We start from the raw sequence: 15,873 nt of genomic DNA, 5'->3' as shown, positions 1-15,873 counted from the left end.
TGATGCCTCACATCCAGCTTACTTAAAATGCATTTTTGCTGAATTTGAACATGATGTCCCTTCTTAATTATACTATTTTGGGAGTTTACATTTTGTAGGAAAAGAGACGCCCAGAGCTTCTTAAAAAAGGAGCAACATCCCCCTCACCGCAATCTACAGACATCTTTGAATCTAGTCATCATTCTTTTCTAAAAAAATTTAGTACTGTTTTACATAAAACAGGGCAAAATGAAACGCTTCACCCATGCTTACACCACTAGATAAAAATGAGGGATGATGCAGGGAACATCCACATAGAGGGAGAACATTTTAGATGACTGACAAAGTCAGATTAAAACTAAAAGCCTGTTAAAAGGAAGCTGTTTCAAGAAGCAAGCCAAAATATCAGATAGATCATGATTAAGTATGAGCAGAAAGTAAACTTCCAGCAGGCAAACAATTTACTGTTCCTGGAACTTCTAAATTGTAAGACTTTAAATAAATTAGAACCTAAGGTTTGCGCAAGAAAAAATAATCCACGTTATTTTGAATTGTAAGGGCTTTCACAACCTTGTTAGAAGTGGCAACAGATGAAAATTGTATCCGCACACAGACACAGTACAAAATACCCGTAGAAAATTTTTATTTGTAACAGGTGCCTTGACCTTTACATTCATTTCCTTTTCTACTTAATTATAGGAACTATATCAAATGTCCAATACAAACAAACATAAAACATCAAAGAAAGCTGTATCTTCCAGAAACTTTATTCCACGGGACACCATACAAAATATTAAAAAAAAAATGCATTAATATGCATTTGACATCAATTAGAAGTATTGACAATGAATAACAAACACATGACAGGCACAAACTGTGCTACAGCAGGTCTAAAAAGTTTCATTACTTTGTTGTTTGGAAAAGCTACAATTTTTAAGATTACTTATTTGAAATCAATTTACAGCAGCCTACCAGTTAACAAACATTTACACAAAATCAAAACAAAATCCCAGCTTAGTGTAGCTACTGTAGGGCAGGGGTATTTTACGCAGATAACGCTACTACTTTGAATTTGTAAAACGAAGCACTAAAAATTATCTTGTCTGCTACGTGAACATGAATCAATCACATAAACTGAATTGTCCTTTTTCAGTTCAACTTTCTTGTAGAACTGTTGACTGAAAATTCCATTTTAGATTACAGTTCTTAATATCCAGAACATTACCAACTGTAATCTAGCTTAATTTTCATAAATTGTTGCTTTTGTTCTATATAAAATAAAAATATAACTGGGAAGTGCCAAACTGAGCAAAAGTGCATACTGCATTAAACAGACAGAAAGCACAAGCTGTCTGCTCATCAAGGACAGTTTGTGTGCAGTGCCTTAAGGATACAGACTCATACACTGTTTAGCTCTGATTTCAGTCATTTCATTGTTAAATTTGTCTGAATTGATGACAACACAGATTATGGAAAGTCAGTACATTCCCATACTTTGTTTACAACAGATTTACTCCTGTGGTCTGCTGCTCTAGTCACAACATTCTCTTCCAGAAATTAACAATACAAGTGTTCTCAGAAAACACATCTCTGAGTGAACAACTGCATTAATAAATGTCAATAATAAAATATGAAGTCTTTCTTACAAAGATATCCTTAACAAAAGCATAACAAGGAAAGCACATAATAAAATAACAAGGGTGTAACCTGGGTTTTGATACTGTTCTTTATTTCAGCAGGATCCAATATGGAGAAAATGAAAGAAGTTTGTTATCTTCTCTGTATGGTGGCTCTCAAAGGTAATACGAAGCTCAAGTCTTTCTTGTCTCGCAGTATCTGCCAAGACTGAGGAAAGAAGTAGAAGGGTGAGAAGGACAAATCATGTTTTCCATCAATATTTAAATATCCTTTTAAGCAGTAAGCCTCACAGATCCACGAAAATAAATTTGATATTTTTCTCCTCTAGAGGAAAGATATTTATTTAAAGATATTATTATATTATTTAAAGATATTTATGCAGAGAAAAATAATTGAGAAGTACACAAAATGCAGAGGACTATTGAGAAAGGTACATCCTTTCAAGAAGAGAGCAGATTTGTGTTTCTGGAGACTGTGACAGATATTCACATTATTTAAGTATTACATTAATTCTCTAACTGCAAAATAATTGTCCTAAAAGCACACATACCAAAACTACTGATACAGGCAGTTATACTCTGTCATTTGCAGAATTCGTGTCTTTAAAGTTACTGTTAACATTTTCTTCAGTGTTCTTGTGGATTCCAAGACACAACTGTCACATCTTTTAGATCATGAACTTGGGAATAATTGCACTGGCCCTCCTATCTTAATGCACAGTTCATTTTACCCACAATGTGCAATTAAAGTCACAGGAAAAGATATCACTCAATAGCAGTGAGCCATATTTACATTACTTTATTTTCCTAAAGAAGATTAGAATAGTTTTTTATTTATGCATATTTATATGTATATTCTATTTTGTAGGTTTACAAACATGAAGTACCCATACGTGTAATATATGCAATCTATACTGAATGTACTTATCAAGTACACTTTATACACACTACATGATATAAGGACAATCAGAATTAGGCAAGCACAATAACTATCATTTGTTTAGCCATCTTGAAAACCAAAGTGACCAGAAAAATAAAATGGATGCTATTTTTACCTTCAAAAATTCCTCTTTGATAGTGTCAAACTTCTGTTTTTCATGTACAGCTCTAGCAGTGTTTGTCCTATCAAAGGGCTCTGCAAGATCAAAGGCAAACATTGAAAGTGTTAAAAAAACCTACAGCTATTCTATTTCACAGAGCTAGCAATGAGGAGGAAAAAGTCAACATACCATTTCTTCCCAAGAGGTTTTTAAGCAGCTGATTCCAGCTTCTTTTTCAAATCTGATTTTGTGTAATATTAATCCAGAATAGTCTCAAACCCTAAGCACTCTAACATGTAAACCACAAATACTGTGAAATCATTATTTCTTGCAAAGCACAATATGTTGGTTGTGCTGAACTCATGCATCAGTAATTATCTGTGACTGCGTATTAGTCTACGATAATAAGATTTTGTATATGGAAATGTTTTAAGACTTACTACACATTAGATTCATCTCATGCAACAGTTTCAGTGAAATACAGAAAAATATTAAAATATCGCTTTTTAGGGTATGATGTGATTTTTATGAATGGCTGTAAGAATCTATATCTATTCAGAAGTTAACAACAGATTCTAAAGTTTGCAGCTATCAGACTACAAGTTTATATGGTTTTTAATGTTTTCCTTTTTTTCCTCTGGAACATTTTTTTAATTAAAGTACTATTTGCTCCTGATAAAACTTCCTAACATATGGAAAAATAACAGTTGCTAAACAATTATGTATTATGATGCAGTAGAAAAATGCTTTCTTAAGTCTTTGTTGCCTTACTAGAAAACTACTTAAATAACAAGTATATTTCAGACTGCTGGAATGTATTAAAGTCCTAAAAAGCCAGCAAAGCATAAAAATGCATACTGTTTTTTTGTTTATTTGGTGTACTGGGTTTACATGGCAAGGCTTTGGTATCAGAAAAGTGAAGACCTCTGTGAGCAGAGCTCAGCACCACCCTATGTCAGATCAGAGCCAGTCTCAGCTGCTCCAACAGGGACTTGCTGCTGCCAGAGCTGAGCTGTGAATCTCACTGGGGAGCTCTGGGAGAGTGAGGTTAAGAAAGGGGAAAACCTTGCACAACAGCAGCTGGAAGAGAGGAGTGACGAAATGTAAGAGAAGCAGCCCTGCAGCCATCACCGCCTGGGCAGGAGCGGGGCAGGAGGTGCTCCAGGCGTGGAGCAGCAGCTCCCTGCAGCCCACAGAGGCCCACGGAGGAGCAGGCCGTCCCCCTGCAGCCCACGGGCACCATGCAGAGCAAATCTCCGGTGCAGCCACGGAGGAGCCCACGGTGCAGCAGTGGCTGAGGCCCGGAGGAGGCACAGCCCACGGATACCCCGCAGGAGCAGCCCGTGGGGAGCAGCCTGCGGTGGGGCGGGAGGGCTGGGGCAGCTGCCGCCCGTGGGACAGTGCCAGAGCAGCTCCTGAGGGGGGGCCTGTGGGACGGAGCCGTGTGGAGCTGTGCCTGCAGAGCTGCTGCCCGTGGGGAGCCCACACAGCATCAGATAGGGAAGGATGGCATCCTGTCCCACATGAAGCAGGGGCAGAAGGTGGCCATGAAGAAGTGCCAGAGATAGAGTTATGAACTGACCACAACCCCTGCTGCTGGGGGAGCAGGTAGGAGAAAGTGAATAAAGGGAAGGCATCTGCAGTTTCTTTCAACTCACTGCTCTAGCCTGTTGTTAATTGGCAATAAATTGCAATAATCTTCCCTACACTGAGTCTGTTTGGACCATCATGGTAATTTATGAGTGACTGACTGCTGTCCTTATCTCCACTCAATTTTTTTTCATTGTATTTTCTTTCCTTGCCCCATTGAAAAGGGGGGATGAGAAAGCAGCTGTGTGCTGCCTGGCTACCTAACTTGTGTTAAACTACAACACTTGGTTGTGAATTGCTTTTATTCAGGTAGGGACATAAGGTAAAATAAAGCACTAAGTAGACATCAGGAGGGATTACAACATTGTGTGGACTGGGACTTGAAATTTGGAATATATTCTCTGGCACTGTAGTTTTATTACTGAAACCTATTTAAATCAAATAAATAATTTCAAGCAGTAAATGTTGCATTTGGGAAGTTTCTTTAACTTTTTCCTTCACACTAGCTATACAAAGGTTTTAATGTATGTTTACACGGCAGATTTATTTTTGCATCAAACAATTTTGATTGAAACAAAAATCTTTCAATTAAATTAGTGAATCACCTAATCCTCTAGTACCAAAGATGTCATTGGTTAGATTGACCTACTGCTACAAAGAATTCCACATCCCTTAGCATGTGAAACAGTATGGTACTTCTTTTGTTTGTCTTACACATGATGATAACTGCTCCTTTAATGCCAGGATCTTTTAGGTATTTATTTTGAGCCAAGTGAGATTTTTGTGAATTAACAAGACTACAGCTGTACAATCTTCCTTAACTCACAGGGGGAAAAGGCACTCTTCCTAGTCACAAAAAACTGACTCACATCTTCCCTTTATTCTTGCATATTTACTAGCTGTCAGCAGACAAATTCATTCCCTGAAGCAAAGTAGAAATACTTCTGCAATCAGCAACTATTTACACCACTTTGCATTTTCTAACCATGTGTACAGTAAGACTCCATCATAAGTTACTTTGTTCACACACTGAGAATATTAAAAGAAAAAGAATGTAATACAACTTTAACACCAATTTTTGAGGGAAAGGCTAAAGAGACATTGTTCTTTCAAATGAAAATATAAATAATCATAAAATTCCAAAACTGCTACAAAACAAACCCTGAAGAATTATTTCTATTGTTATTTTTAATGTCTGGTACAAGAACAAATAAGATACAGCATAGAAAGCTTTCGATCCTGTTTCCCTAAGTGACTGCTAATTGAGTTCTCATAAAATTACCAGGTTTTGAGCATTTCCAATCTTATCTCTTTTTTTTTTTTTTTAAAGAGAACGTATTATATTGTTCAATACAGACAAGACTTAACCTCAAAACAGAACGATCACCATCAATTTAGAGATTCTGACAAGGAATATGCGCCAGTAAAAGCAGTGTTCTCTCTATCCCTATAGTGGTAATTGCCAGCCAAATTTTAAACTGTTTGAAAAGAGCACCTCTGCTATTTTGTTTCTCAAAAAGCAGAAACAAAGTGAGAATCAGTCTCAAGACAATAAAACTTAAAACACAATTTTTTGTTCTAAAATGGCTGTTTTGTATGCTATTATTCTTTTTTCATAGAAAATGAATCTTATTCCACCACACTGAAATGCCATGAAAAAGTTGAAAGCCTGAAAGATACAGGCAGCCGCCTTGTAACACAGAGCATCAGCATCATGTGACAGCAGAAGGCACAGCTGCTGAGCATTCCCACCTCCCACATTCAGAACACAGTCTCAGCAATTTCTGCACAACGCTATCCCAGATCACTTCAGCTGCACAGATATTTTTGAATTCTCACATTTCTTAGCTCTGAGACAGCGAAGTCAAACGTGAAGCCTTCTTCATAGGTTTCAGTGTAGTTTACCCTACAACTGTTGGTTTTGGTTTTTGTTTTCCTTCCACAACTTTTTTCTTTTTTTTTCTTTTTTTTTTTTCTCCAAATGTCCACATAAGGGACAGGAATTTCACCACGTGGCTTGACATAGCATATGATTTTGACATTGACATAAATACGATTTACAGCTCCAAACACATAATAACTGATTTCACCTGTAGGTAATCTTCTCCGCACAGAATAGCACAACCACATAAAACTGCATGCACACATACAGGATGTACATCCATCCTGCCACAAGTCTTGAGGAATGCCTGCATCTAAATCACAGGCTTTCTGCCTTACTGCGCCTATCCCCTCCACTACAGGATTTCTGCAGTCTCTCAACATCTCTGGCCATACTGTTTGGCTCATATCCAAGCTCCAGTAATCTTTTTTCCAAAAACTCCAATGTTTGGAGTCCTAATCCTAATAGTCTCCTATTTATGTAAAGCTAGGACCCAAGCCACCTTCCACATTTCAAACCTTCACTTCTTACCTCGGTGTCCTAAACCAGATACTTCTAATTCTACTTCTTCTGCCCCATGTTGCTTTTCAGCTCCTGTCCTGCAAATTTGCCTTCAAGTGCTGCACTCTGACTCTCACTTTTCTTTTTTCTTTCATCTTCACAGTGCTAACTCTTTCCAGCCTACCTGACAGTTCCCAGTCCCTTCCCTACTTTTGTTTTCATATTCTGCTCTAACATCACAATCCTTCCCTGTTATTTTCACTTTCCCTGGTCTGGTCTTCACCTTCTCCATGTAGACTACTGATGGCAGTTGAAGGGCAACAAGAGAACAAGAAATAGGTTCTTGCATTGTGCTAATTCCCAGTTCAGCTTGAACTACAGGTGCCAAGACCAGTGACTCCAAAACACAGCCTGGGTTTCACCTATAGTTCTGGAGGGTATCACACTTTGTCTGTGGAAACTGCACATACAAAAGCCCATCAAAAATAGTAGCTGCAATTGGATCAACGTATGCATAATTTACTTACTGCTAAGACATGAAATGCCAAAGCGTTACTAGAACAAAGAATATTCTTACAGAAGAATCTGAATATGGTCCACTCTGTTTTTTCAGAAGATCAATCTTGGCAAAACTGAAGACTATTTTTACAGAGCAGCCAAGCATATTACTGTCCATAAAGGCCATTCCTTGTCAAAGCCTGAATCACTGTGCCAAAAGTAACAGGGCAATGAGTCTTCTTGAAGAAAAGGTCAGGGGAACTATTTTTAAACACTACAGAACTTAAAGCTTCCTTCTCAAATGTTTTCAGTAAGACTGTTTCCAACACTATTTACACTGATTAAACTTCATTTACTGCATACATATATTTCACATGCACATAATTAAATTTTATGGTGCTCATATTTAAGTGATTGATTTAGTGTCTCAGTAGTTAAAATGATAATGTAGCTTTAAATTTTACCTTCTACACATATATATTTGTTTCTCCATTCAACATCATCAGGTCTTGGAATAGCTTTGGCCTCACGAACTGAAATCATTTGATGGCTCCAACTAGGGAAAAGGAAAAGAAATTGCAGACCTTTAAACTCTTAATTCTGAATGAATAATGTCTGTTTACATTAATGAACTGTCTTACTGCTCTGTCTCAAGCCTATATATTATAGTACTTTACAGTAATGAGAAAGTTAGTGTAAAATACTATACAAAAGTAAGGAATGCTTTGTAGGAAACAAGAAAGAATTCCACAAGCACTTTAGTATATTTATGAAAACATTTGCAAAACAGAACATCATAGATTTGCATGTTATCTTGAATATGGAGTCCTGCATTTATTTCTAAATTCAAAATAAATTACAGTCTCATAAATTTTTCAGATATTTCTTTGGGAAAAAGAGTTAAGAGCAGAGGAAGACAAAGCATTTCATTAATGTGCATTCAGTGATCAAGATAGAAAAAGAAAGCATGCTTACAGATGAGCTTTCCCAGTGCAAGAAGCTTATTAGAAAGTACTAATATCTTGTATACATGGTAATTTAGATATTCTGTAACTGTACAAAATTTAGAACAACTCAAAGCAGCCTTTGAATGTAAGCTACTGCATGCTGCAGTTTTACAACCATGGAACCAAAAGAAATGATCGCACTGAAACAGGAACAGCAGTGCAGTTTAGAGAACAATCTTTTTGAGGCTTGGCACAGTGATATGCCAAACATAATGGCAACCAGAGCAACATTTACAGTTTTATGTTCTCAACCAGTTCTATGCAGCCGTTTTTCAGTTGTTCTTGACTAGACCAGACAAATGCCTTATCACAGCAAAAAGCCTGAAATTCCAACAACAGATCATGATACACCCTGACTATCGGGATAAGAAATAACTGGGCAGCATGCTGCTAGCTGAACTGGTGTTATGTACACCTGACTGGATCTCCTGCTTGTATGGATCTTTTGAGATAACGCAAAGATACAGGCAGTGTAAATCACCAGTTAAGTCTGGAAGAACTCTGCTGCATAGGTCATAGACTAGCTGTCATAAAGGCATTAAGTCAGTTGTGATAAGATAGTTTACATTAGCTAAAAGTCTGTGCCTACCAATTCTGCAAATTAGCTCAAGTACAGCTCACGGTTAAAGTCACTTTTAAAAGTCAGCCGTAATCCCACAGAACATGTATACTGCTCTTCAACAATAAACAAAGGAAACCCACACAAAGGGAAAAAACAAGAAACTGGATTATCACAGAAAAACTACAGCTCCAGAACATTGGTTGTGACTGGAAGAAGCAGGCAGTTCAACTATCCGGCTGAAGTATTGTTTCACCTCAAAAAACACTTTTACTCTTGATCTCTTTTTTCTTTAGGTTAAACTTGGCTTTCTCCTTCATCAAGAAATAAAAACACTTATACTGGCTCAGTAGTATAAGAAGATGAAAACAATTAGTTTATCTCATTAAATCTTCATTAACCCTGCCTTGGTACCAAAATCAGCATGAATTAGAAGTGAATGACCAACAGCAAATGATTTATTGATTTTAACCACTTTGACTTGCACACAACTCCACAATTGCCAATGCCAAGTGAATATTCTACATCCTTGTATTTTAATCTACAGGCTAACAACAATTATTTGAAGAGCTATCTCAGTCACCCAGTTATTTCTGGCGTGACAGCCCACATCATGTATGCGTACCACATACAGAAAGCAAGAATTTGATAGAAAACCAGGTGTAAGTCTATGTATGAGTTAAAAGCTTGCATTTTCCAAAGCATTACTATCATCCATTCCTGTAAGCAGCTTTGGCTTATGAAATGCGTACAAACTACAAACATATTGAAGAACATGATCACCTTGTTACCTAATTGTGCCCTAAAGGGAGCTGCCAGGAATTGTGCTTTATATTTTATCAAGACAATGTAGCTCATTTTTGATTATGTCCACCAAATATAACTTAACCAAGGATAATCTTAACTTGAAACAAGAAGCGTAAAAGCAGCACAGTCCCCTAAAGATGACAGTCTTTATATTCCCTAACAGTATTTTCATTGCAGCAAGGCCTTACTTCAAGGTCTTAGTATGTAAAACGGCAGCCAAGAGGAAACCTGCTGCCTTCACTCACTGAGTGAAGGTAGAAGTGAAATCAGACACTCTTTTAAGGAGGGCCTGGTAAACAGGGACCAGTTTGCAAATACTTTCTTCCAGTACATTTCTTTCCATACATTTTTATACTTTGTCACATTCTCTCCCTGATCTGCAGAGCTTTAACAGTGACAGTGAAAACTGAGTTATAAGCATACATGTAGCCAGCTGCATCATGTGAAACATCATACAGATTTGAACTCTACAAGCTCGATATCAAGCAACTCTATCAAGCAAGATAATTTCTAAATGTGCTGATAAACTGTATAAGCTTTACCCTTATAGTCTTATCTGTGCAGGAACTTCCATATCACAATTTCAGTAGAAAGGGAAAAAAAATTAACTTCTTGTATACACAACAAAAAGCTCAGAAAAAGACAGTGGAAAGGAGCAACGTGCAAATACAAGGTAACCTGCAGTATATTTGAACAACACAAGGTGATAAAATGACTTCTGGCCATATTCCTTAGATCCATCCTGCTATCAAGTATTATTTACTGCATCAAGTAAAATAAAATATACATTTTAACTGAAAGATCTATTGGCCTTTGCTAGATTGAGGGGGAAATTTAAAATAATGCATCTCAACCCTGATTTATCTTCGTAACCAATACATGCAACAGTTGATCAGCTAAGCAATCCAGGCAAGTAATTTCAATTACTTATTCTGTTCAAAATGATGATCTTCATATACGATTACTGCTGACCATTATACATGGTTCTTTCAGCAAAATGGATCCTGTGTATTAAACTTTGGAGTATTGTGTCCTATACCACAGATGGAAATCTATAAGAATCACTTTCATGAAAACTGAAGTAGTGTTTTCTTTAGTAATCTTTTTAACCAAACACATTGCGATTCAATAACTGGCACAGTACAGGTCAGTTAGATGTGACTTGACTTCAGAGCTGTATCATCCGAAATAAAATTGTAAAAAAATATATCTGTGCATAATAAGACTAGTAAATGTTCTACAGGAAAAGAGTGAAAAATACATTGATTGTAGCAATAAAAAACAATAGCTTAATGAAAAATACGACTAACAGCCTCCTGTTGTGTCTATTAAACTCATCCATATTCCCACCTACCACACTATTTCTATCAGCGACCTCAAAACCAAGTTATCATATACTGTGTGGCACTGAGTTTATTCTTACCGGCTCGCTATCACACACACACAACAAATGTTGAAACACTTCTGTCTGCCTTTTCATCAACAAGGGCAATAATTTGGGTATTCCTTCTACATCCAGTTCACAGTTCTACAAAACTATGTGGAATTTTGAAAACTTCAAAGCAAACACTCTATTCATATTGAAACAGGAATTAAAGTTAACAGGGATATAGAGATGACCAAGACAGCAGTAAAACTAAGTTTTATTTCCGTAGTAGGAAGAGTTGAAAGTATCGTAAGTTACTGCATTAGGTGACATCTCCCAACCCGACTTCTCAGCTCTACACAGTTTTCAAACAGGATTTGTTAAAGATAATTGTTACCTTTTTAGGCTAAATATAATCATTCCATTATTTAAATATTTTACACTGAATGCTGGGAAACCTAGCCAGATATTCATGTGTGTTTTCTTCTGGTTTTGCTTTTAATTTCTTATCTGACAGAATAAAATGCTGGGGTTACAAAAAGACATCAAATACTCTATTAGCATTCCTATTTTCCTTTTGTGTTTTTTTTTTTTTTTCATTTGTTTCTGCTGTCAGTTATTACTCCTGCATTACTGTTCTTTACTGTTTAAGTATCATAAATGATTATATACTGAAGAAATGAAAACTTTTAAGTATTCTAAAACACTAAGATGAGCTTATTACTTACTCAAATTCTGTGGCATAATATTTGAAGAAGCCTATTAGCAGTTCACCGAGACTTGACTCATTTTTTGAGAGGTAAGGAGGAATGGTACATGGTGCCTGATGAACAAGATGCAGCTGCATAGTAGGATCAAAAGATTCCTGTCAAAATAAAATCAGAGTATGTACATACAAACACACATACAATCTTAATCTAGATGCACATTTTTTTTTACTTTTTTTTTTTTTTTTTACTTTTTTTAATTTTTTTTTATTTTTTATTTTTTTACAAAACAAAAGCTGGCCTTAATTTGTTTATTAGAAGTTCAAGAAAAACTTACAAAAAAAAAGATTCTATTATCCTTGATATTTATCACTCCAATGAGCTCAAGCGGAATCATCTCACATAGGACTCTGCCTTCAGTTCATTGAAGAATTTTTACATGGGACAATCTCTGAACTAGACTTGCATTTACAAGCTTTTAGAACAACATGAGTAGAGGCTGAAGAAGATAGCCTACACCAAGCTGGGTGCAACTGAACTAACATAGTGTAGGTGAAGATAATGCAGTTATAATCAAGTTACCATAACTGCAATATAGAAACACTCAATCCAAAAAGACAACTTGATTGCTTTTTCTCACAGCATAAGCTTGTATCTCAAACCTACTAGCTCTAATACGAGCCTGCACTCTACCATATAATTATTTCAAAGATAGCAGTAGTGTCTTCTTTACCCAAACTATCTGAAAGAATAAAAAGAACCTACACACAAAAAACTTGAATACAGAATGTGGCATTTAAGTTAAGTACATTTCTTTTTCAGAAGCAGTAATGACCTAAGATATTACAGATCTCCAGAGACAATCTGTGAAAATCTAACACAGAAGCAAGTTCTGTATAAACTTCAGGACAGACTGATGCATTTTGTGGGCTACTCTTATTTATCTCATCTGGCTGGACAACCAGGAATCTCCAGAATCTAACTCTGTGTATGATATGCTTCAGCATTTCTGCAAAAAGTCAGCTTGGTGCCAGCTGGGCCAGATGCCACACGGCAACAGAATGCACAGGTGGGCAGATCTGGCGGCACTGCAGGACTTCTCACCGTTCACATATGTGATAGTGATATATTGAGTCGCAGAATTTGCCTTTTGTTTCTCATTCAAGATAAGCATGTGACTTTTACGAGGCACCAATTATCTAAAGCAAGTGATTTCCTTCAAAGCACATAAGTATTTTCAGGTTGCAGAAAGAGCTGCAATTGTGATTTCTGAAGAAAAACAGACTAAGGAGGGTGGCTTGTTTCAGAAGCAGTTTTTATGTGCAGTATTAGGACAGAGACACAGTTTTGATCACCTGCAATCACAAGAAATCTCTTGTTTTTTTTTTTTTTTTTTTTTTTTAGGCAATTGTCATTTGCTTATGCTCTATAATTATTACTACAGTGTATAAGACCAAAATCATTTTGGTGTATTTCTCATTTTCATTTTTTTTTCAGTACCAATTTTCAGAGGTTGTAACTTTGCAGCACATTTTAAATACTTAACTACATTGCTAATTGAGAGAGTAAATGGAAAATGTATTTGCAAATTTCCAGAGTGTTCTTTTTCTTTTAATATCTTAATCCACGGTTTTGGTTCAGTTCTGTGGCAATCATATCTAGCGTACTCTTTTAATATTATTACTAATCTTATAATATTAACTAATATTTTCTAAAGGCAAGATAAGAAACAAAAATTTATGCTGAGACAGGATAAAAATGCTATTCTTACAGCAGTGTTCTGGAAACACAGGAACCTGCAAATGATTTATCTCTTTCGCAGGTGAAAACTTGCATTTTATACACTCACCAGCATTTTCAGAATTATGGTATTGTCACGGATATATTTTTGTATATATATTTTTGTCTATATATGTATATAGTTTTGCTTTACTTGTTTTAATCGTTAATATTTGTAATGTACTCTGAAGACATTTATACAGTTCATACACTACAATTTGAATTATTATTACAAACAAGTATATGTTACTGACTCTCACAGCTGTTTTTCTTTAAGTTACATGCTACCAAGACTCAAAATACTACAGCATATAAATTTTAGGCAAACATAATTAGCAAATTTAGTAATTAAAAAAAATTCAGGAGATATCGCTAAACATGCAAGAACTAGAAAACAGTCTTAGATGCTTTTCAGCATCTGTTGAACATTACTGTTCACAGCAATGAAGAGATTAGAAGATACATGGCACTGCAAAAATCAGAGAAAAAATAAACACCACCAAAATTTATCAGAGGTATATCTAAGAAGGATTACAAAACAGGAATAAAACTTTAATTTATTATTAGCTCAAAGGCTTCTTATGCATCTCGATTATCCTAATTATCCAAGATGGCTGACACCACAGTATTTTCTCAATGATAGCATCATGAAATATTCCCTTTACAGCATTACAGGGAGTATATGCAAAAGAAAGTGCAGCTTTCTTACACTATCTCCACATAATTATTAGCAACAGTAAAAAAAAAAAAAAAAAGCATACCTCTACAGGGACATCAAGACATAGCAACAACAAATAAAGAAAAAATTTAAAGAGAGCAACTGAAATGAAAATTAGGAGGAAGGCACAAGGAATTTCTCTAGATAAATGATGACACTAGACTACTCAGCAATAGTTCTTCTGTCCTCAAACAAATATTTAAGAGATCAGCTGTTATTTTTAGGTAAGGAATTAGATAAAAGCTCACTAATTACAGTAGTAATTCTACAGAGGATTAAAATCAACAAAATATGATCTGGATACAGCTGCAAATGCTATGCCAGAAGGGCATTTTCTTGTTAAGGTGTTGTGAGGTTACAGATGTCTCAAACATACCTTACTCAGTCTCTGAAATAAAAAACACCAGGCAACTCAACAGCTGTTGGAAGGTACAGAAAACTGAAATACCACAATTGGACAGAAGCAACTCTGCTAAACTTATTAAGAGGGATACAGGGATATTTTCAGTTCACCATAGAGAGAATTAGATCAGCAGCTGTCATTAGCACACATTTCTGAGTGAAAACTTCTCTTATAAAGTAAGCTGCTCTCATTAAAGAAACTATCAAAAGAAGCAAAATCACCCTTTTTACAATCAAGTTTATTCTATCAATGACCAGGCTTACAAACTGTTTAACCCATTACAGACACTTAAGAATTCATGTATTTTAGATAAGTAGTTCAATATACATACATGATGTAGTAAATACATAAGAAACACTTACAGGGTAATTTTTTTGGAGGGATGGAAGGATGGGTTCAGGTAGGGCTATAAAAAAAAAAGTTCAAAGTTGCTGTGATTCACATAATTCATAGGAAACAGTATCACTGATTACCTCAAAGGACTGAAATTCTATCTTAGAAATATCTACTATGAACTTCACTAGCATACATTAAGTAAAAATTATTCCATAAATATTTATATTACTTTATTTTATATATAATAGTATAAGCAGTTAATTCAGCTAAGGGAAGAAACTGTTACTGCTACTTGCAGAAGACATGAAAAATCTACAGCAGCTGGATACTACTTGACTTTGAAAATTTATGTTAATTCATTGTTATAAGAAATTCATCTAGATTTCCAAAAGGCAAATTATAGCTTCACTCATTTTTTCCCCTCAATTTAAAATGATTCTGCCAAAGCATTGGAAATCTCTATATACTGCACAAGTATACACTTTCCAGCTGCTAAGTATTATGTACTGAGTCTTGAATATAACTTTAAGATAAAACACCCAATACTTAATAGCTGTTCCTATCCATATAGCATAAATAAATGAAGTCAAATGCTCTTAGCTGGTCTACTGAATGGCAAGTGGAACATTAAGATCATACAGACAATAACAATACTAACACAACATAAACTAAACAATTATAACTTTTATAAGTCGTGAATGGGAAAACATAAACTGCACTACAAAATTAAGAGAGAAAAAATTATCTCCCGGGTCTGATGGTGATAAAGGTGGACAGAAAAAATTCCTCAAGTATCAACATCCGTCTAAAGAATCAGAGCATGGACAGCACTGTCAGCATTGTTCTTGTACTGAACTTCTAACATTACCATGTCCTTTTACATGGTTACCTGCATCATTCACTAGCAAAAATGATAATTAAGTTCAGCATACAGGACCTTGACCTGGGACCTGATTCAACCTTCAAACAAGGTCTCACAGAGGAAGGGATGTTAAAGAATTCCTCTTCCACAAGGACCAAAAATTAGAACAGCAGAATTCTCACAGCATGCTTGGGATAACTTC

General features: G+C 35.7%; 1 protein-coding gene across 4 annotated transcripts in view; it reads right to left on the bottom strand.

Annotated features, from left to right (window-relative positions):
* Positions 1–627: 627 nt before the first annotated feature.
* The window catches only part of TENT2 (terminal nucleotidyltransferase 2), a 41,301-nt gene continuing 26,055 nt past the window's right edge, over positions 628–15,873 (bottom strand). For all 4 annotated transcript variants that reach the window (XM_042875385.1, XM_042875388.1, XM_042875387.1 and 1 more), the window contains 5 exons: positions 14,836–14,879; positions 11,595–11,731; positions 7,592–7,683; positions 2,672–2,751; positions 628–1,824 (listed from right to left, as the gene is read on the bottom strand). In XM_042875385.1, coding sequence (XP_042731319.1) covers positions 1,750–1,824; positions 2,672–2,751; positions 7,592–7,683; positions 11,595–11,731; positions 14,836–14,879 — 428 coding nt within the window. In that variant the 3' untranslated portion in view covers positions 628–1,749. The remainder of the gene's footprint in view (positions 1,825–2,671; positions 2,752–7,591; positions 7,684–11,594; positions 11,732–14,835; positions 14,880–15,873) is intronic.

The sequence above is a fragment of the Lagopus leucura genome, unplaced genomic scaffold (genome assembly GCF_019238085.1).
Source record: "Lagopus leucura isolate 7727_CA_CO unplaced genomic scaffold, USGS_WTPT01 Super-Scaffold_100014, whole genome shotgun sequence".
Classification (NCBI taxonomy): domain Eukaryota; kingdom Metazoa; phylum Chordata; class Aves; order Galliformes; family Phasianidae; genus Lagopus; species Lagopus leucura.
The sequence above is the reverse complement of the archived record's forward strand: the minus strand, read 5'-3'. Positions and strand labels throughout refer to the sequence as shown.